Source organism: Microchirus variegatus, assembly GCF_963457635.1.
Source record: "Microchirus variegatus genome assembly, chromosome: 5".
Lineage (NCBI taxonomy): Eukaryota > Metazoa > Chordata > Actinopteri > Pleuronectiformes > Soleidae > Microchirus > Microchirus variegatus.
Genome location: NC_139806.1, coordinates 25,551,687 through 25,574,137, shown reverse-complemented (window position 1 = coordinate 25,574,137; position 22,451 = coordinate 25,551,687). Strand labels below are relative to the sequence as shown.

At 40.5% G+C, this 22,451-nt stretch overlaps 1 protein-coding gene across 1 annotated transcript in view; it reads left to right on the top strand.

Moving 5' to 3' along the window:
* The window catches only part of tiam1a (TIAM Rac1 associated GEF 1a), a gene marked incomplete at its 3' end in the record, with an annotated part of 42,110 nt that extends 21,381 nt beyond the window's left edge, over positions 1 to 20,729 (top strand). The window contains exons 14-28 of the mRNA XM_083889829.1: positions 166 to 252; positions 2,633 to 2,845; positions 4,184 to 4,314; positions 12,908 to 13,135; positions 13,348 to 13,416; positions 13,494 to 13,619; positions 14,445 to 14,553; positions 15,743 to 15,922; positions 16,026 to 16,144; positions 16,242 to 16,350; positions 16,934 to 16,992; positions 17,101 to 17,197; positions 18,578 to 18,665; positions 18,743 to 18,915; positions 20,149 to 20,729. Of these exons, the coding sequence (XP_083745955.1) occupies positions 166 to 252; positions 2,633 to 2,845; positions 4,184 to 4,314; positions 12,908 to 13,135; positions 13,348 to 13,416; positions 13,494 to 13,619; positions 14,445 to 14,553; positions 15,743 to 15,922; positions 16,026 to 16,144; positions 16,242 to 16,350; positions 16,934 to 16,992; positions 17,101 to 17,197; positions 18,578 to 18,665; positions 18,743 to 18,915; positions 20,149 to 20,729 (2,369 nt within the window). The remainder of the gene's footprint in view (positions 1 to 165; positions 253 to 2,632; positions 2,846 to 4,183; positions 4,315 to 12,907; positions 13,136 to 13,347; positions 13,417 to 13,493; positions 13,620 to 14,444; positions 14,554 to 15,742; positions 15,923 to 16,025; positions 16,145 to 16,241; positions 16,351 to 16,933; positions 16,993 to 17,100; positions 17,198 to 18,577; positions 18,666 to 18,742; positions 18,916 to 20,148) is intronic.
* Between the last annotated feature and the right edge of the window lie 1,722 nt (positions 20,730 to 22,451).

Sequence of the window (22,451 nt, the reverse complement as noted above, 5' to 3'; positions counted from 1 at the left end):
ATTCATTTTGTAATGGACTTCCCTGGGTCATGCTTTGGTAATGAGTGGGGGGTGAGTTCCTTAAGTGGATCTGATTGCTCAGCCGTGCACACTGTCAAACCGCAATATTTCAAAGAAAGAAAAAAATTAACGACACAATCTCTCTTTGCATCTGATTATCTGCAGGTTTTTCCGTGGCTGTCATAGACGAAGACGGGACGCAACAGCTTCACATTACAGAAGTGAAAGCAGGCGGACTGGCCGCAGCCAAAGGTTTCTATTCCTTCTTTAATACTAACTGACAACATGAAGCCTTTTTTTTTTTGTTTATTCATGTATTCATTCTAGTTTTGACACAGAAGACAAAACACGTGCGAATAGCAACGGTATTTCTTGGAGTTGATAAAAAATCCTCGAAACACCTGACCTGGGAAACACCTGGTCCCACATGACGTCTTATCAGTGCAGTGCTGTGTGACTGCATCGCATCAGCTGCTGAGCTGACGCAGCACAATTCCTCATATTTGAGAGAGAGAGAGAGAGAGAGGCACTCAGTTGAAAAGAGATTATGAAAGAAAGAAAAACCCAAACCTTGGTGCTGAGAAATGTGGTCCACAGGGAAAAACACTCACAGTCAGTATAAGCTCCGAAAGTCAAATGTGATATAAATCACCAACAACAACAACATTTAAAATTAAAGGGGGAAAAAAGAACTATCATAACTACATAAATCTGTGTATCATTTGTTCATTCGTTTACAAAATCAAAATGAAAAAGCGGAACGTTATCAGAAGGCCTGCAAAACAAAACAAAGAAGAAGAAGTACTTGAGGATTATTCTGGCATGAATACGAGAAAATAAAGTCGCAGATTAACGAGATTAAAAGTGTCAAATCTAGGAACTGATCAGTCAATATAGATATGTTTAAAACGCATAAACAGCAGGAGAAAATTACGAGTGTGAGTCCATATATTTAATAAAATGGAATTGTACTTTTAATCTCAAAATTCTGCAACAATTTTCTCCAGGCAGCATTTACCAGTGATGGCGTTCTAGCAAAGGTCACTTCCGGGTCACGTAACTTGCATTTATCAAAATTGGATTAAACAGGAAACGCTTGTTATCCGTTTTTTTCTTTTGATTTTGTAAACGAATATTGAGAAAACAAGTTGTTTTTTGTTTTTTTATTTCTGGTTTTATTTTGAATGAACGAATGATACACTTTCAATTCGACACACCACTGAAATCGTCGTGCTGTGGATTTTGCGAGATCAGGATTAAGGAGTTGTGAATTATGGTTCCTCTTTAGTCCCTCATGAGAGCAAAGAAGAAAACTGCGATGTCTGCATCACACTAACCTCTGAACAACCGGGTCAACCCCCATTCACTCGCTCATATCTTTTTAACAGAGCCTGAGCGACCTAATGGAGTTGAGAAACACACAGCAGCTCTGTAGATACAGCATTAATATATAGAAAATAACACCCCCCAACCTCTATTACTGTGCCCCAGGGTCAGACCAAGGTTACTCAAGTGTGAGATTGTGTCCTCTAGTGTAATAGCAATCCTAAAAGCTGCCAGGTTAGCAGGCTGGAGGATGCGACTGTACTTACTGTCTCTACAGGCAACATTTTTGGAAATACTATACTGTATTTTGCTGAATCACTGAGTTACATTTGCCATTGTTGACACAAGTAGGTCCACATTTACGCTTGGGATGAGCCCTGAATGTCTGCGCCTGTGTTTCACAAAGAGAAAATGAATGTGTGAATATGAGAGGATTTTCTGCAGGGCGTGTGCAAAAAAAAAAAAAAACAGGTCAGAACTGGACGAGGAGGCCTGAAGGCTCTTTTCTCAATCTCTTCTTTTTCCCCCCTCCCCCTAATACAAACACACTTATACACACACACACACACACACACACAGTCATATATGTTCAGAGGGGTTATTTCTCTCTCTCCGATAAAGCCTCTTCTACAGCTGACATTTCACATCCTGGACAACTAGGTCATTACTTAGGGCTAAATGTGTGCCTGTGCCGTCATATCGCACAGTGTCTGTTATTCCTATCACTGCGGACTGAAATCAGAGGGAAGAATAACAAATGCGGAGCTCCGTGATTGATGGCGTAAACAAGACACCACAGCGATGACACGTGAGACCGCTGCCAGGAAGCCACAAAAACAGCTGTCACAGCCAATCAGGTTGAGTGAGTGTGAGGGCGAGGCTGGCTGCTAATTGGTCAGCCGATTGAGTGCTAATTCTCAATTAGCAGAGCCAGGCACAGGTGGTGCAGGGGAGAAGCCTCACACTGGAATGAGGGAAAATCATGGTTTCTGCACCCTATAGAGTATATACGTGCATGATGACAGGACAGGAATAGACATGCATTTCACCCTCTTGTCTCAAACTCATCCAGTCGTGTTACATCAACTGTAGCCTCGAGCAACACAAAGCATGGGAGGATGCATTTTTAATGTATTAGAACACATTAGAGTATCAACATAATTAGATGTTGGAGATTATGACACTGAAGTTGTGTTTGTGCAGTAAATCTGCTCAGTTTGATGGTAATCTGTCACTTATCATGCGTCAGCCCCACCTGCAGGAGCAACATTCCTCACTCGGGTTTTGTCCTGTCATTATCCGCCAGGTCTGAAAGCGGGAGACGAGATCCTGTTGCTCAACGGCAAAGCCGCGTCGACGCTGCAGATGGACGACATGAGGGCTGCGTTCGCGAGCCAAGCGTTGACCCTGTGTGTCAGCGCCCTGCCCCGGCTCGACCCTCGGGCGCTGTGCTCGCTGCCGCCTCGACGCTCGGACGGCGAGCAGGACCGCACCACGGACATCTACTCCCAGAGCCAAGGTGAGGCCGACTTCGTTTGGTTAAAGTGTCTCTAAAAGTGTCACTGATGGATGATGCAAACAAACAGTGTCCTCTAGTGACACATGGAGTGAGCTGTTGAGAGTAAAATCACTTTTGATGCATTTTCTGATTTTCTAGGGAAAACTGTAATGCACTTTTTAGAGCTGCAAACCAACATGATTCAGTTTTAATGATTTCTTTGTTATGTGGAGCAAAATATTCACATTTAAGACGCTAAAACAATCAGAAATCTTCAAACCGATTCATCGATGATCAAAATAGTTGATGATCTCTTCACACGTTTTCGTCCACATGCCGTGTCTTTGCCTCAGCTTGTGCTAAAAGCTAAAAATCACCCTCACTGTCTCCCTTCACAGGTTAAATGTAGGATTGATTTGTGTACAGTCACACTCTCAAGGTGATTTAAAAGCAAATGAGCGTTATCCATCACCCTGATGAGTCTGAATTTACACTGTGCACATGTTTCCATGTGTCCCTCTCCCATGCACTAGTGGTGAAAAGGGGGGAGAATATAGTTTATGATGCCTTTTTTGTTTCCTTCCAAGCAGAGGGTGAATAGGACAATCTGCTAATTATGCATGAATGCCCATGTCTTCTGCCGAACCTGCAGGCGGCTGCCAGCTTTTCCTCTGACCTGCTCTTTTTTATCTGAGCAAGGGCACCATTTGTATTCCTTTATAAATTGGGGGGCTTACAGTGCACAGGGCTGACAAGCTGGCGTTGTTTGCACGAGGACTATGAATATTAATAGGGATCGTTTCAGCAGCGTGGGGGCCGTCATAGTGCGGGATACGCCACGTGCAAAAGGGGGGGTCGGACTGGAGTAAAGACACTAGAGCGAGACAGATGGAGGTTAGCGATGGTATCATTCGTAAGAAGAAAAAATGCCCTTAACCCATGGGAGAACGACTGTCAATTTCTCATACATATGGATGGCAAAATAACCATTTTGATGATGCAGTCACATATTTTATTATTTTATGACGTGTAATGTGTGATATGGAAGGGAAGCTTATTTCCATAAGGGAGACATTCATACACAGATATTGCTGTATATATGATATATCACCAAATTACAGTAAGCAGGGGCAATACAATAATAATTTTCCCCAAAGTAAAATAAATACCAAACGGCTCAAATTCTGCTGCCAACTAGTGGTCGGAGGCTTGAATACAACACAAAATCACTCAGAAAATCCCCTGTCAAGAATATTTCCATATTGATACCGCACTTTAAAGGCTCTCAAGTATTGTGATATACCTCTGTGTACATTTTTCTCCCTTGTAAGCGTATTTTTCTTTTGCCTTTATCTGCAGAGGACATCCTGGACGAAGTATCGGGGTTGACGGTGGAGAGTCTCGATGAAAGCATGGACGACCGAGCCGCGCTGACGCTGCAGAGCCCCGACGATCAGGAAGAGAAAACCCTCACGGGGCCAGGACAGAAGGTAGGACATGGACACAAGCAGAAAAAATTATGAGTCTTAAACAGATCTTAAATTCACAAAACTGACGTTTTAAGGTGCGTTCAAGAGCAGACGTATCAAAACAGATGTGTGTGATGTGTGACTGCTCTGCAGAGCACTGATGACAGATATGTGACAGAGTGACTGAGCAGCGTCATTTTTGTAATTAGGATCATGTCTGGTCCGATCAGGGCCGGCGCTGTGATCGCCGGGACGCGGCGTGTGCCAGCCCGGTCTCTTTCGGTTACGGTTGTCACTTCCATTACCACGGCCTGAGCCTGATAACCAGAAACCAGCAGGCACGGTTTTTTTTCTTTTTTTCTTTGTGCTTCTCTGTCGATAACATGGACACAAAGATGAGGAAAGAGGCTGTGTTTTTTTCTCTTGGATGTGTGTCAGTGAGCTTCATTTAAGAGTGGGAGAACTAAAGGATTAGGTCAGAGTCGACTCTAGTCTAGAATCCTTCCTGTGGGACAGTGCTGGTGGTTCTGTGACTCCGTTATCAGTAGGACGACGAGAGAAATACTGACAGATAGGGCTGCTGTGATGGCTGGACCAAATGACTCTTTCTGTTCACCAACATCGTCAAGTAACATTTAAAGATCCCATATTATACCCTATTTCTCTCATGAACATGTCTGTGACATGCTTTGGTCAAAATACCATAAGGATGAAGCACCACAGCAGTTCAATCACCCTGCCAAAACAGCCATGTTCAGAACACTTGGTTTAGTAGTATCTCTTTAAGGAAAAAAAAAAAAAAAAAAAAAAGTAAAACGAAACTTAAGGGACAGGAAATGACATCAGCCACAGAGGCTACTGGGAGCTAACAGCAGTTAGCATTTGGAAAAGTGATCATTTGCAGGCTCTAGCAGGCACATTGCCGTCATATATAACATGTATCCACTGGACAGAATAATCCTCTGAGGCTGGAAGTTTGTGTAGAACTCTGTGCTGCACTGTGGAGCCAAGAATAGAACGTTTTGCGGACTTCCGGTTTTCGGATGCCGCTTCCCTCGCCAGCACTCTCGCGTGTTTTTTTTTACGGAGCTCTGCGAGACAATTCCAGGAATTTTACGCATTGTGACGCAAGTCAACATCGCGTGTTTTATCTTGTGTACTTAGACTGAGGAGGACCACAAAAACATGAGTGAGTCATCTTTTTTCACACTTTGGAGACTGGTAGGGCCTGTAGACTCCCAAATATAAGGATTTAAATGATTAAACAGGTGATTTTATATAATATGGGACCTTTAAAAGACAAAAATCCATCCATATTTCCAACTTAGAAAGTCGGCGGAACCTCACAAAACGCGACCGAGAAAACCACAACAAACAGTCGAGCACATGGTAGTGTTCACTTTTTATCCCTGGACATGTTGCTTCGCTGTGTTCTTTTGTTGTTTATCCTCCAAAAGAGCAAGAACAACAAAGGCTTTTCTGCAAGCGTCCATTTTTTTCTCAGTTGGAACATGATCAGCGTCATTCCCAGTTCTTCTGTTGTAAGCTTATTTATTATCAGAAATATTCTCATAAATATATTGGCAAAAACAGTGTGTAGTGATCGGTTTTCCTCTCCTCTAAGTTTCCTCATCTTCCTTTATTCATCCTCCATGTTAACCCTTCAGTTACTGGCTGTTCTCGTCATAGAGTTTGTCTCCAAAGTGTCATGATGTCGTCAGAAATGACAGCTCAGTGTTTTTTTTCTCCTCTTTGTTCTCTCTGATTGTGTTGTCTCCTTATCTGTCGTCCTTTGTTTTGACTGCTCCTTCCTTCCTTCCTGTTTCCACCTGGTTCTTGTTGGTTGGTTTCTTCACACTGACCCCCTACAGCTCACAGCCCAGTCAGCTGTGACCTCTGACCTCTGAAACTTTTCCACCACGTCTGTCCTTTTCTTTCCATCACGTCTTTTGCCTCATGTGCTGAAGATCATGTCTTACCTCATCTCACCCACGTTGCCTGCAGTTACACGGCGGCGATGAGACTGAGGAGAGAGAAAAAAATTGGCAAAGTGGGCCAATTTTAATTATCCCCACTTTCTAATTACTACATTCGCCAGTGTTTCACATCATTTAGTGGAGATAAATGGGTGTCTGGCTCGCCGGAGGAAACGCGGGGTGGTTCATTATTTGAGACAAAGCACAGAGCCACCTCCTCAATGTGATAAACCAATCAGAGAATAAAATTGCCCGGGATAACAGTGATAATGGAGATAATGGAGATTGCCAGTGTCCTCTGAGGTGTAGTCAGCCTCACTCACAAGGGCTGCTTCTAATTTAGAAACCTTTCATCAGTTTGCTTAAGGCCAATTTAAATGGAAAATGCATAATTTAGTATGTAGACGGTGTTTTTATGGGACGGTTTTCATCATGGTTTGGAGTCTGATTGACTCCCGATGGTGTCATTTTGGACAAACGGCACTTTAAACGCACTGTTTCGTTCGACGTAGTTACTGCTCGCTAAGAATTCATAAACATAGATTCGTCCTGTCTTTAGTCTTCAAAAATAATAATCTTTAAATACTCTTCACTGAGCTCGAAGTAGCTTTTGTTTCAGCTGCTGGTGTAATTCCAAGGCCGTCCACTGGAGGGAGAACTGTGCTGATTTATGGAGCCTCACACAATGACACAAATGCACAAAAATGCAAACAAGATGTGCATCGAATTAAACTAAAATATTTCATTTGTTGTTATTATTATTTATTATATTTAATTAAAATGAAAATTAGTAAATATGTGGGTTTAATATTGTTTTGTATTTATTTATAGATTGGATTTCTTGAAATATACATATAAATATGTGTATGTACTGTATATATATATATATATATATATATATACATATATGTATATATGTACATATATAATATGTATTTGTGTATATATATATGTATATGTTTATATATTTTTTGTAAAAAAAAGGAATTCCAAATATGTATTAATGTAAGAAATAAAGTAATGCCTCACATTTGACACTGACTTTATCCTTTTGTATGTGTATATAAGAAATATACACATATATATGTATGTATGTATATATACATATTTATAAATAGTACATATATACATATATATGTAAGTATATATATATATGTACGTATGTATATATGTACATATATATAAATATATAATATATATGTGTATATATGTGTATATAAATATATTATGTATATTTGTGTATGTATATGTATGTTTATATGTATATATATATATTATTTTTTTATTTTTTTTCTGGGTTAAAATATAGGAATTCCAAATATGTATTAATGTAAGAAATAAAGTAATGCCTCACATTTTACTTTATCCTCATAAGCTTCTTCCTACAGCCTCTAAATGTCCATATATAGATTGTTCAGGTCTCCTGTCACAACGTAATCATCCCTCCACTTGAGATTAAATGATTAAAGCCTCCCCTCGCCGACTCCCTGTCAAGATGCATATCCCGTCAGGGATTTATGGATTTCCATGTTTCTCTGACTTCAGATAAAAATGAACCTTAAGACCTTTTTCTTCCCCCCCTGTCTTCTCTCCTCGCCTTCTCCCCCCTCTGTGTTGGACAAGTTCATACCTGTTCTTCCTGTGTCGCTGCTTCAATTTTTTTACCCGTGCACCCTTCATAGACGTCTCATGCAGCGTGTGCAGAAACAGTGCGGTGCGTTTTTTTGAGAGAGCCAAATACGTGGATATGCGTAATCTCTGTGTGTCTTGGCTCACATGGTTTGAGCTGGCGGGCGTGTGTGTGTGTGTGTGTGCGTGTGTGTGTGTGTGTGTGTGTGTGTGTGTGTGTGTGTGTGTGTGTGTGTGTGTGTGTGTGTGTGTGTGTGTGTGTGTGTCTGTGAGCAGGTTGGAGCTCGCCTCCACGCTCCTCCCTCATGCTGCACTTCTCTCTCTCTCTCGCTCTTTCTGTTCTGAAGGGCGGGTCAGTGGTGTTGTACATTTGATAAAATGGTGAGTATTTGTTGCCGGGGTTAGTGATCGCATGTTTTGGACTCACGAGAAAGAAGTTTCTTTATCCTTCTCTCAACCGTTTTTTTTTTCCACGCGTCTGAGGTCAAAGTGTCATGTGCTGCATTTGTTTACAGTAAGTCAGTGGATGTTGCACCTTCATCCTTCAGAGTTCTTCTACGAAAACTGTTTTAAAGATGTTTATTCCGATTTACGAGTCGTGCAGCAGGTGTGGCGTTGAAAGTCATTTCTGGAGGTGATGAGGGTGTCGCTTAAAAAAGTGATTAGAACTTTAGGGTGAAGCAATTTTGGAACGAGAACTTGACTCTCCTGTTAGACCTGAAGGTGAATAGCATTTGTAGAATTTGCATTAGTAGATTTTCAGAGCGTCAGCTTAAAGCTGAAATCTTCAGTTTTTGATGTTCAAACTTCATATTTCAGACTCATTTATGCCCTGATTTTCATTTCTTTCCTACCTGCATTGAAAGAGACAGTCACCAGATGTCCATTGTCTTTTCCCATTGGCAGTGTTTGACTGCTCCCTCTCCTCCCTCCTCCCCTCTCTTCCATGTGATGTGATGTTTGATCTTGTTTTTTTTAATGTTATACTCTACACTGCTGCTGGTGCTGAAACACCTGGACATGAGTGAGAGACACAAGGAAAGAGACGCAGAGAGTGTGTAAACAAGGAGTGGACGAAGGCAAAGACAGTCAGAAGGATTGAGACAGAGAGACTGATTAGATAGAGGCAGCAGGATAAGATGACATCAGACCACTGCTGTTTATTGCACTCTTTATGGCACAAGCAGACTTTTATACTTTTGATCAGTTTCTGTGCACGAGTTTGAGACACGGAAGCGACCTGGACTGCGAAAATCGGATGCATGACCTCTTGTTGAACTCCGTTTGACCTCCGACAATGTCGGCCGTACGCAGGAGCAGGAACTCCAAGCGCTCAACCGAATCCATCTATGATGTGTTTCAGCTGGTGAGCCATGCAGTTTCTGATGTGTGTGCGTGTGTGTGTGTGTGTTTATGTGAGTGTGTGTGTGTTGCAGATCAGTGATTATGTCATAGTACAGCAGTGTTGACACGGTTAGAGATTCAGCGAGGGGAAAGCATTCTTACAGTTTATGTAAGGTTTTCATCAAGATTCAAGATGCTTTATTTCAGAGGGAACGATTATGGAAGTAATCGATGAATCTGTTTATTTTCTCAACTATTTTAGTCCAGAAAAATGAAATTATATTCTCAAATGTCCTTAATTATTCACATTTAATGATGTCCTTTAAAGGTGCATTATGTAATAAATCTTAATCAACTGGCCATAAAATCCTCCTAATATGTCACAGAGACTCAGGAATAATGTTCATATAACAAACTGAACTCACCAACAACAACAGTACAGACAAAATATTTGCATAAAAATAAATATTTTGCAGACTGCAAATCATGTTTATGTTTTGAAATCATGTTTTTTGGCATGTGGCGCCACCTACCACCGTCTACCGATCATTGCAGTCAGTAGAGTCTCAGCTGCCGCGCAACCACGGGTTGCCAGTTACGTCAGAAAACGAAACCAAAAATACAGTTTTTTGGCCACATTCTTACATAATATGGCACCTTTAAATATTCACATTTAACAAGTCGAAAAATCAAGAGAGCTTGTTTTAATTATTAAAAAAAAGAACCTGTTTATACATGTTTTTATCTGGCGTGTGTATTCATTATTCATCCATTATTTGGATATAAAACGACATTATTCATAGTAAAAGGACATTTCTTTAGCTTGAATTGTTTATTTTTAACCAAAGAAATACAGAGATTGACAGTGTCCTCTTTTATTGGCTGAATTATTCTGACGGCCTCATTAGCATAATAACCCCCTACTCCCTAATCAGCAGTGATTGTGAAGCATTACGCGGCTATCCATCTTCTCCCCTGCTCGTCCTTCCATCTCCGTCTCCCGCCGTCATCTGTCTCTGTCGCTGCTCCATCTGTCACTCGGCTGTCACTAACTCCTCTCACTGTCAAAAACTGTAAATGTCGTCGCTGCGTTTCGTTGCGTTTTAGAAACAGCGCCGTGAATCTGTTTTTGCAGATTGATCCTGACATCATTTCTCATTTCTCTCCATATGTTGAGAACTGAACGAATGAATTTAAATCCTGGCCACAGCTTCTTAAATGTGAATGTTTTCTGATTTCTTTGCTCCATGTCACAAAAAAATGATTTTGGTTTGTGGACACAACAAAACATTTCAGAGCATTTGACAGCAGATGAATCGATAATGAAAATATTTGTACGTTGCAGCACCAGTTTTTTTATCTACGGAAGAGGATTAGGGCCACACAGGAAAAAAAATATTAGAGTTCTGACTTCATTCTGAGTGTTAAAGTCATAGATTCTGACAAAGTCAGAATTCTGAGAATAAAGTCAGAAATTATGAGTTTAAAGTCAGAATAATGTCAGAATTCTGAGAATAAAATCAGAATTCTAAGTTTTATAGTCAGAATTCTGAGTTTTAAAGTCAGAATTCTGCGAAGAAATTCTGAATTCTGAGTTTTGAAGTCAGAACTCAAATATATTTTTCCCTAATCCTCTTCCGTAGATATCCGACAGATACAAATATAAAAATCCTATATTTTGCATGCTTCACTTTGTACAGACTGTAAAGTATAAATACATTTTACTAACAGTATTTTAGCTGAGCCATGTTATGGGCTTCTTTATGGCCGAAGAATATTTCTTACAGAGTTGGAGAATTATGTCTTGAAAATAGCTTTAAATTCATGCAGCCACTATGTATGACTTTATCTGACTGAACGATATCGGCAGATACTCAAGTTTGTGATAGATTCTCCCTGATTTGACCTACCTGAGGTTTTTATTATTGTTGTTATTACACTTGGTGGTGATATGGATCTGGATTTAAGAAAAAAAGATGTGGTTAATGCTGTGAGATCAGGAAGTGAATCAACACCTGGGGAAAAACCGAGCGTGCTTTCTCTATAAAAAGTGCATATTTTAGTCAGACTGAAACTGGCTGTCATCATCCTATGTTATTTTGCTGGTGTGTGATGCAGCAGTGTTGCAAAACTGGTTTGAACACCATGATGGAAAGCCCGTGTTTGTCATTGCCGCAGCCTGACAATGAGACAAGGCATGGAATCGGCGAAGACAAGCCGTGTCGTCGGAAATGCACATCACATCAGAGATTCTGCTTAATGAACACTGACCCTCCACATGGAGCTGAGGGATTAGGGAATAACACTGATTGTGGGGGACGAATGAACCTCATCTAGATGTAATACACGCTAATAGTTTATCTGTTCCTGTTTTACTTCTTGAGAGGATGAGTCACTGTAGAGTCAAAAATATGAGGAAACACCCCAGTAATTGTGCTTTCGTGTTTCTCCCCGAGGTGTGTTTCATAAAAGACGGTTCAATTTGGAGTTTTTGTAAAGGTGGAGGATTATGTGTGTCATTTTTGTTCCATCAAGAGAGGTTTGGTGTGTCGTCTAAGATCTTTCATTCCTTCCATTGTGTTTCATCTTGTTCGTCTTTTTCTTCCTGAGCAGGTTAAAATAAATATATCTAAGTGCATCTCTCGCAGCAGCAGCAGCAGCAGCAGCAGCAGCATCAGCCTGTCTGGACTTGCTCCAAAAACAATCTAATTAAACCACTTATTCACCAAATGTTTGCTCTGATTCCAGAGAAAAGGAAGTTTAACAATAGGCTCGGTATAAATAAATAATAGCAACAGCGCTCCGGTGTTACTCATCCATTTTCTTCTCGTTTTTCGATTACGATATCTCTTTCAACTATGAAAGACGTGTTTAGATGGAGACTATGATGTTTTCCCAAAGACACGCTGCATGTTATGTCACAATCATTTAATGTATGACTTGTGTGTGAGTGTGTGTGAGTGTGTGTGTGTCCCACACCCTGCTTTCCCTTTTTAACATTTAGTCCTTTGACTAATGTTGGCAGGTCTGCTCATGCTTGGTATTTTTGATACCAGGTGGGTGTTGTTATGGAAGGCTCTGTGAGAATGTGCTGTATATATTGTATTTTTTTTGTGTATTTTTTAACGTATGTTAATATCAGGGGATGAGATACTTATTTCGCACCTTCCTGGACCCACATTTCATGATGGATTATTGTTTGCGTCCATTTTTCCAACATTCAGAAAAGCTCTAGTCGTTGATAGGACGACAATTAATCATATCTTTTTAGCAAAATCACAACATGACCTACTGCTATTTTCAATTCGTAGGATGCACAGTATTTCTTGAATACACTACAGTTCTAAAGTTTGGGGTGACCTATACAATTTTTTTGTGTTTTCTTTGTGTTTTTTTGTGAAACTGCAATGGGAATAATGCACAACTCCTTATATGGACATCCTGGGGGTGTGTATAGGGTTTGAATAATGCATTTTTCGCAGGATGTTTCTTGTGTGAAAAATGTCCATTTTAGATTCAATATTGTCCTGACCTATACAAATCATCTTCTTCAGGCGGAAAAAAATATCTGTTTCTCACAAATCTGTACAAATATCACACAGTAATCGTTTCAAATTATGTACAATCGTATAACAACTTTGTCTTCTGTGTCCTCGTCTCTTCAGAGCACGGAGCAGGTCACCGCTTTCTGCCGCAGCCTCCATGACATGAACCCCCTGGAGTGCCCCATGTCGTGCTCGTCCTCGTCGTCCTCGTCCTCCCTTTCGCCGAGCCCCGTGTCGGCCTTCCCACCCCACGCGAACGGCACCGCGGCGCAGCGGCAGCTCTCCCACGCCGACAAGCTGCGCAAGGTCATCAACGAGTTGGTGGAGACGGAGAAGACTTACGTCAAAGTGAGTTTTTACATCTGCCCGGTGTCATGCGTGGATGTAATAGCTTTGTGGTCAAGTGCTTTTCCTAATTGACGTGATAATTGTGCAGGATGTTGATGTGGGATGTGTTTTCACCTGTGCGAGCAGATTTCTGTTCTTAAAAATCCACAGTAATGACTCAGCATTAACTTGAACATGTGGTCACAGGCTGATTGTGTTTTCATCTTTTCCAGGACCTGAGCTGCCTCATTGAGTGCTACTTGACACCTTTGCAGAAGGAGAGCTTCCTTACACAGGATGAGGTACTTCCTTTATAGTCTAAGAATGAAAAAAATACCCCATTCTGCTGATTTATAATGACATTTGATGTTTGTTATAGTTGGACGTTTTGTTCGGTAACCTCGGGGAGATGGTGGAGTTCCAAGTGGAGTTTCTCCGAACGCTGGAAGACGGAATCCGACTGGTGCCAGATCTCGAAAGGCTGGAGAGGGTGGAGCAGTTTAAGGTAAGCGAAGGTCGATCTCTTGAAGTCGATGCTGATAAGTTTGTTTGTTTCCCCTTTAGGCCACTTCAGTTTCTGCAGTTTCTCCCACTCTGCACACAAACATGCACAAGGAAACACTACAGGGCATGTGGGAGAGAACATACTAAGCAATATATTAACCCTTATGTGCTCACACGGCTCAGATTGGTAAATTGCAGCAGGATTAATACACAACTCCTTATATGGACATCCTGGGGATGTGTGTTTATAGGCTTAAGGCATCTTCAGGTTTTACAAAATGCATTTTTCCTGTGTTAGGGTGTTGTTGAGTCAAATATATGATTCATTTTTTATCACATTTAAATAAATAATAAATAAGTGTGCAGAAGTCACAAAATAGACTGTTTCTATGTTATTTTTGTTCCCAAAAACGAGCTAATTTCAATTTTAACATTTTTGAGTACTTTTTTGCTCAGGTGTGTTTATATAGTTGGTGAAAATGAAAAATCTTGCCTTTATGTTGTGCAGGAAATAAAAGGATATCAGATAGGATATACTGCACATTCTGATGGCCTCTGTATATACATTTCAATATAGAAATGGGGGGGAAAAGCAGCCTAAATGCTGTGTTCCAAGGGGTAAAAACAAACTGGCTTAAAAACAAAGTAAAAATAAAACTATAAATACAGGGAATAAAGAGACATTTGCTGCAGAGCAAACAAAAATCCTTGTTCACTTTGACTCTAAAGGGATTGACTGTGATTGAGAGGTTACATAAAAACCAAATAAAAAAGCAAAGACGCTGGAGATGTGATCGGATTAAGTGTTCCCCTGCTTTCCCCGCAGAAAGTGCTGTTCTCTTTGGGCGGCTCGTTCCTCTATTACGCCGATCGCTTCAAGATCTACAGCGCCTTCTGTGCCAGCCACACCAAGGTTCCAAAGGTCCTGGCTAAAGGTAAAAGAAAAAACATTCTTGAATCACATCCAGCCCTCAGTGACATAAGATGGCTGAGGGCTGAGTGTAGTAAAGGAAGTGTCTTTAGTCTTACGCCTCGCGGTGCAGCACAGGGCGAGCTGGAACTAGACTCGACACACAGTGAGGCGCGAGGCCGACATCGTGTGGGATCACGTTGTCCAGACACATTTGGGGAAAAAAAAGTACTGTCGAGTTCTGCACAGTTGCTGCCCCAAGGCCGTGTATTAAAGTGTGTGGTATGAAAATGCAACTCCTCTTGCTGAGATGTCTTAGTCCCTTTATTTGAAATTCCTAAAGATGAGGAAATAAAGACGAGAAAGGAAAACTCATGAGACAGTGAGGCTGCAGTACCAACTGGTGGAGGACGAGGGAGACAGAGAGCAGGACTGTCGTGAAACCAGCTCTGTGTGTGTGTACAGTATGTTGTTGAACTGCAACCAAAATAATGAAAATGTAGCTTCTCTACAATTGTTTTGTATGGAAGAGGATTAGGGCCACACAGGCCCAAGTCAGAATTCTGAGAATAAAGAGAAGTCTGAATTCTGACATTATTCTCTGAATTCTGACTTGATTCTCAGAATTCTGACTTTAAAACTCAGAATTCTGACTTTAAAACACAGAATTCTGACTTTAAAACACAGAATTTCTGACTTTAAAACACAGAATTTTGACTTTATTGTCAGAATTATGTCTTTATTCTCAGAATTTATGACTTTATTCTCAAAATTATGACTTTAAACTCAGAAATCGGACTTCAAACTCAGAATTTCTGACTTTAAAACACAGAATTTCTGACTTTAAAACACAGAATTATGACTTTATATCACAGAATTATGAATTTATTCTCAGAATTCTGACTTTATTCTCAAAATTATGACTTTAAACTCAGAAATCTGACTTTATTCTCAGAATTGGCCCTAATCCTCTTCCGTAGTTTTGGTACTGGAGAATTTACATGAATATTCTGAACTAATGTTCAGCTGCTTTGGTCCCCACTAAAGTGAAAATGGACTCCTCCAACGGACACACCCGCAGCTTTTTAGAGCAGGCAATGTTGCTGAATTTGATATGATTTGAAACACTTTAAGATGGTAGTTGACTCAGTTCTGTCAACGTTTCTTCACCTTTTCTTCAAAAGCAATTAACACTCATGTTTGTGCTCCTCCAGCAAAGACAGATCCAGATTTCAAGGCTTTCCTGGCCGAGAGAAACCCCAGACAGCAACACTCGTCCACTTTAGAGTCTTACCTAATCAAACCCATCCAGAGGGTCCTGAAGTACCCGCTGCTGCTGAGGGAGCTTTACTCTCTCACTGACCCGGACAGTGAGGAACATTACCACCTGGACGGTGAGCCGACGTCCTTATATTCACTCATGTATAACATTAAGCTGCTGTGGAGATACTTTTTTTTAATTGTGGTTTGGTGACGATTGCCGTTGCTCCCATTCAGTTGCGATGAAGGCCATGAACAAGGTCGCCAGTCACATCAACGAGATGCAGAAGCTGCACGAGGAGTACGGCGCCGTGTTCGACCAGCTCATCAACGAACAGACCGCGGACAAGAAAGAGGTACGTGTGGAGATGATCCCCAAAAACGTACTGATCGGGAACGACTGACTGACATGTGGAACTCATAATCTGTCGTGTTGTTTCTGATCCGTCTCAGGTGGCTGACCTGTCCATGGGGGATCTGCTGCTTCACTCCAGTGTGGTTTGGCTCAACCCTCCTGCGTCTTTGTTCAAGAGCAAGAAGGACCCTGATTTGGCAGCATTTGGTAAGAATGAACGATGAGCTCAAAAAAATCAAACACTTTACAGCAGCACTGTCTCAGATACTCTCTACTTAGACAAATACTGTTCTATATAACTGTAATCGTAATATGTAGAGACACGTGGCACTTTGCTGCATCTCACATGAGGCTGTCATGCATAGACGAGGTGCTGTGTGGCTATTTCAGACGGTGGTGAAATGGACTGAGTGAGAAGAAAATCCAGTCTGATATGATCCAGGAAGGTTTTCCCTTCCTCCGTTCACGCTTCTCTGCGCTCTGACACTTTTGTCTATAAATTTTACATGCGAACACAGAGTTGAGTCTTTCTGTGGGGAGGTGAAGCTGAGGGTAATGGATGCTTCGGCGCACGCCATGTTGGTCCATTTTCATCTTTTGTGTTTGCTGATTGAGCAACTCTAAGGGTTAAAGCTGTAAAAACGCAGCCTTTGACACGCTGCATTAAGCCGTCACTGATGTAAACTGGTTAATGAAAATGTCTTTTGATATATGCGGTGAATTAATGCGGACGCGCCCTAATGGTTTCTTTTGATTTCCCCCTCTTCATCTCTCCCTCGCTCTTGTCTAGTGTTCAAAACAGCGGTCGTGTTTGTCTACAAAGGCTGCTCCAAGCACAGGAAAAAGATTGTAAGTACAGCAGGTCAATTCATTCAAAAACCTCTGCACTCTTCTGCCCTCTGCTGGTGTGTTCATGTACTGCAGCAGTTTTATATGAAATCTCTCTCTTTTTCCCAGGGTGGCGCTCACCGCGCGTCTGTGAGCGATGACAGGGATCCTTTCCGTTTCCGTCACATGATCGCCACAGACTCTCTGCAAGTCCGCGCCCTTGCAAGTACGTCTTTTCACATCATTGGTAAAGTTTTTTGTATGAAAAAGAAGACTGGAAACGCTGCTGGGGTCAAAGCTGGCTCAGGGATTAGTCCGTATTAGAGTTAATTATCTTTTAATTATTCTGAAATATCTTTTTGGCAAGAAATTGAATGATTACACAATAGTGTTGCAGCACCATGTGGAGATTTGAGGTCTGAATATTGTCCAGATGTCCATAAATCTGGCAAAATTAAGAAACTAATGAGGGGATTTAGGATTAGCGCTAGATTGTGTTTAATGCATACATAAATAATATTACACATAATTTTACGAGGACGTATGTGTGAATTACCTGAACTGCCTGAATTTGCACAAAAATCTATTAGTCAAAGTTAATGAAGTAACATCTACTGGGGAGAAATTGGACATTACAGTTGCTATTTTTGTCAGGGTTTGAATGATGCACATGAACTCTTAATTCTGACTGTAAAAAAAGAGTTTATAGTCAGAAATTCTGAGAATAAAGTCAGAATTCTGAGTTTAAAGTCAGAGTTTATGGGAATAAAGTTAGATTTCTGAGTTTTAAAGTCAGAATTCTGAGTTTAAAGTCAGAATTCAGGGGGGAATAAAGTCATAATTCTGAGAATTAAGTAAAAATTCTGAGTTTAAAGTCAGAATTCGGGGGGAATAAAGTCATAATTCTGAGTTTAAAGTCAGAGTTCGGGGGAGTAATGTCACAATTATGAAAATAAAGTCAGAATTCTGAGAATAAAGTCAGAATTCGGGGGAATAAAATAATTCTGAGTTTAAAGTCAGAATTCAGGGGGAATAAATTCAGAATTCTGAGTTTAAAGTCAGAATTCGGAGAATAAAGTCAGATTTCTGAGTTTAAAGTCAGAGTTCGGAGGGAATAAAGTCAGAATTCCGAAATTTAAAGTCAGAAATTCTTAGATTAAAGTCAGAATTTCGAAATTTAAAGTCAGAACTGAAGTATTTTTTTCCACTGTGGCCCTTATCATCTTCCGTAAGCTCTAACCAGGCTGTTTTCTCAGAAAATAAATATATTTTGCTTCTTATATTGAGGTCACAGCGAAAAAAAGTCCTTTTCATATGAGAGAGTTTGTGACCACGAGTCACAGAAAGTCATTTCTCATGACCCGTAAGAATTTTGACAGCAGCTTCAAAGGCTCTCGAGGCTCTCCACAGAAAACACATGATATCCTGTGAAAACAAAACAGATAAATACTCATTAGTGGACAGAGTCCTCCCTGACTTTCTGGTTTCTGGCACATATAAACCTTAAATCACGCTCTGGTGATGAGATCGTTCATCTGCTTAATGACCTGCTGCTATTAAAGGGAAGGAAACTAACTGAATATCTGCTCCTCTCTATTTCCCTCAGACTCCGAGGGAACGGCGGTGTGTGAGATAGTTCACACGAGATCTGAATCTGAAGGACGACCAGAGAGGAACTTCCAGCTGTGCTGCAAGTAAGAGACAAACTAAAAGGTTTATGTCCAACCAAACCACCTTATTCTTATTTATTTCTTGCTTTGTTTTATTTCAGTTCTCCAGAAAGTAAGAAGGACTTCCTGAAAGCGGTCCACTCCATCCTGAGAGAGAAGCAACGACGACAGCTTCTGAAAACGGAATCTCTGCCGCCCAATCAGCAGTACGTCCCGTTTGGAGGGAAACGCCTGTGTGCGCTCAAAGGTGCACGACCCACCATGAACAGAGCAGGTGACACAATCCTCAGTATTTTTTCTCTTCTTAACATAAAAAACTAACTTATTTCATCATTTTATTTCAGTTTTTGCACATTTGTGACCCTTAAACCATTCAAAAATAAAGGATTCCGTAGATTTACTTTATCTAATACGACATTTGTCTTTAATTATGTGAAGAGTAAGTGTAATATATATAACAATTGGCTACAAAAAATAGCTTTAATAACTGTTAATAAGTGCATAATAAAGGCATTATTAGCCTTTATAAGGCATTCATATTCATTTATAATAACCTTATATTTGTTATCAGTGTAAAATGTTGTTTTTATTCATTTTATATGATGAACTATTCCCTCTTTATAGCAATAGGCTGCAAAGAATAGCTTTGATAACTGTTAATAAGTGCATAATAAAGGGTTAGTTCATGTTAAGAAGCTGCGAAGGAGCATTAACTGTTAATATGCGCATAATTATGGCATTATTAGCCTTTATAAGGCATCTGTATTATTTGTTATCAGTTAAAAATTTTGTTTTTATTCATTTTAATGAGGCACTATTCCCTCTTTGTAGCAATTGGCTGCAAATCATAGCTTTAATAAGTGCATAATAAAGGGTTTATTCATGTTAAGAAGCTGCAAAGGAGCATTAACTGTTATTAAGTGCATAATAAAGGCATTATTAGCCTTTATAAGGCATCCATATTATTTGTTGTCAGTTAAAAATTTTGTTTTTATTCATTTTAATGATGCACTATTTCCTCTTTATATCAATTGGCTGCAAAATAGCTTCATTAACTGTTAATAAGTGCATAATAAAGGGTTTATTATCCTTTATAAGGCATTCATATAAATGTATAATGACCTTATATTTGTTATCAGTGTAAAATTTTGTCTTTTATTAATTTTAATGATAAGTGGCTGTAAAAATAGCTTTATTAACTGTTAATAAGTGCATAATAAAGGGTTTATTAGCCTCTATAAGGCATTCATATTGATTTATAACCGATTACTATAATTGATTATCTCATCAAAGATGATTAGTGAACTATAAACACTCATTTATATTAATATTAAATATCTTTTTCAAGCAAAAAAACATTCAGAACATGCCCTAGCATCTAGCAAGTGCTCGTACGTTGCTAATAAGAAAAATTAAGCACTTGATGCTGCTCCATTCAACATAATTAATTCTGAATATTGGCTTTATCTAATACGTCGTTTGTCTCCATCTATCTGTCCCTGTTCAGCTTCAGCTCCGTCTCGGACGCTGGCTCGCAGGAAGCTGGTGCGGAACCGCTTCACCATCGACACCGACCTGGTTTTCCACGGCAACAACAACAACAACGGCGGCGAGTCGGACGCCGCTCACCCTCCGCCCTGCCCGCCGCTCTTCCAGCACGCCCTCCTCCAGTCCCACAAACCTCAAGGCGAGGACACAGACCGCTGGGTGGAGGAGCAGTTCGACTTGGGCTCCTACGAAAGCCACGGAGAGGGCGTCGACGTGGGCCCGGTGAAGGAGACGGACATTTTAAGCGACGACGACGAGTACTGCAAGTCCGTGCGAGCCGCGTCGGCAGAACCGGGCGACCTGGACGGGAAGATGGACGGACTCAACCTGAACGGACAGTTAGAGATGATGCGCGATGGTTCAGGTTTGGGCGACTCTTTGCCCTCCTGTGGCATTTCTCTGTCCTGCTGCACGACACAAACTCTGAAGGTCGCCCCGTTGAAGCAGTGTGCCGTGGAGAAGGCCGCGAACAATGACCGTGACGTGGTCTGGGTGCGGCGGGACGACTTTGCGAACGGGTGCAACAGTGACGTATTCTGATAGAGGAAGAAGATGGCAGTTTATTTCACCTATTTACAAAGGAGGATAGAGGTTGGAGTGGACACAAGCTTTACATATTTATGAGTTGAAGGAGAACCTTGTATTAAACCTCAGTCAGTCCTCTTCTTCCCACCACACCTGCATCTCCCTGCATTCAGAAGATCCCAAAGTCTGGAGAGGAAAGTGCTCGGGATATCTTGAAACCGAGAAATTCTCATCCCGGAGCTACAGATGTGTGTGTCCGTGTGAACAAAGACTGCAAAAAAAACAACCAAGCGTGCACGTGACACGACATTCATCAGCGAAAATGTGACTTTTCTGGCCAAAAAAACAAAAAGACAAAGCTTATTTTTAACACAGGAAATGTGGGTGTTCTATATTTTCTGACTCCGAAACTGTGTTTGTATTTTAACACTCAAAAGGGCTGAGTGTAACCGAACTCTTCAGGGTCGTAAAAAGAAAAACAGACGACGGTGAGCTCTGACTTAGCTTTATTGTGCTTTTTGTCGTTCTAACTTAATATCAGCAGGTGTACAACAAGAGTGTTGTGTATATATAACGTTTTGAAGCTCACTTTTTGTCTCTTTTTAAGCAAAGTAGTTTGGAAAACAGATCGTCTACCAATTCTTTATTTAATTACCGCGTTTTTTTTTTTTTTTACTGTACTTTTTTAAATGTTTACGCCACATGTAGAAGCCCAGTGTTACAAAGCCGCCTCCTGTGTGTGTTCCAGGTGCCAGAAACCAGCGAGTTTCCTTCACATGAATGTCCTGCCTTTTTACTTTCATTCCTTCAAAAATAAAACTGTATTTTTATGTACTTCACTTTAGGTCATAAAGCCCCAGTTGCCATGCTCTCTCTCCACGGTTTGATAATTAGCATATTTCCTACCAACATATCCTGTTTTACTTGAATTTTCTGTGTTAATATTAAAAGAAACAAACTGTATTTTAGTCCTCAACGGAGAGGAACATTCATGCAGACATCATCTTCCAGCTCATTTGGACCTTTTTTTGTGAGGCACATGAACTTTCATCCTTCTTGCATTTCCTCCTCCAACCACCAGGCTGTGCTGTTTCACCACATGTCACCACATCTAAACACACGCTCTTGGTGAGCTCAGCCACAGTCATTGCACCTTAATGGATGTTTTAAACATGCACTTAAACGGCAACTGTTGAGGGAGTTACTCTTAACATCGTGTTTTTAAAACTGATGCTGGTTTCTTAGATGTGGGCGATGATGATGATGATGATGATGATGATGATGATGATGATGACGCCCAGGACAGACACGTTTAAACTGTGAGGTACAATCACCTGTGGGGAAACCCTTTTGACTTCTCCCTTTGTACAAAAAACTGTGTTTGTACGTTTAGAAAAAAAAAAACAGTGGAGTATCATTTTTATGTTAAAATAAATTTTCTAAATTTAGCCTTTGTGTAATCGTGATTTTTTTAAAATTATTATTATTATTTTTATTGACGTCAAAAAGCTCCTTTCCCCTCTCATCACTGATATAAAGGTTTACAACCAGCTTTGGGAATGTCACATTAACCCTCTAACAGTCACTGATCAAATAAAAATGCTTGATTCAAACTATCAGCTATAAATAACACATTTTTAAAATTTTCAGATATAATGCAGGTTGAAGAAACTCATTATTTACCACTTTCAAAGGCCTGTGCATTTAATACATATGTGTAAAATACATATTACTCAT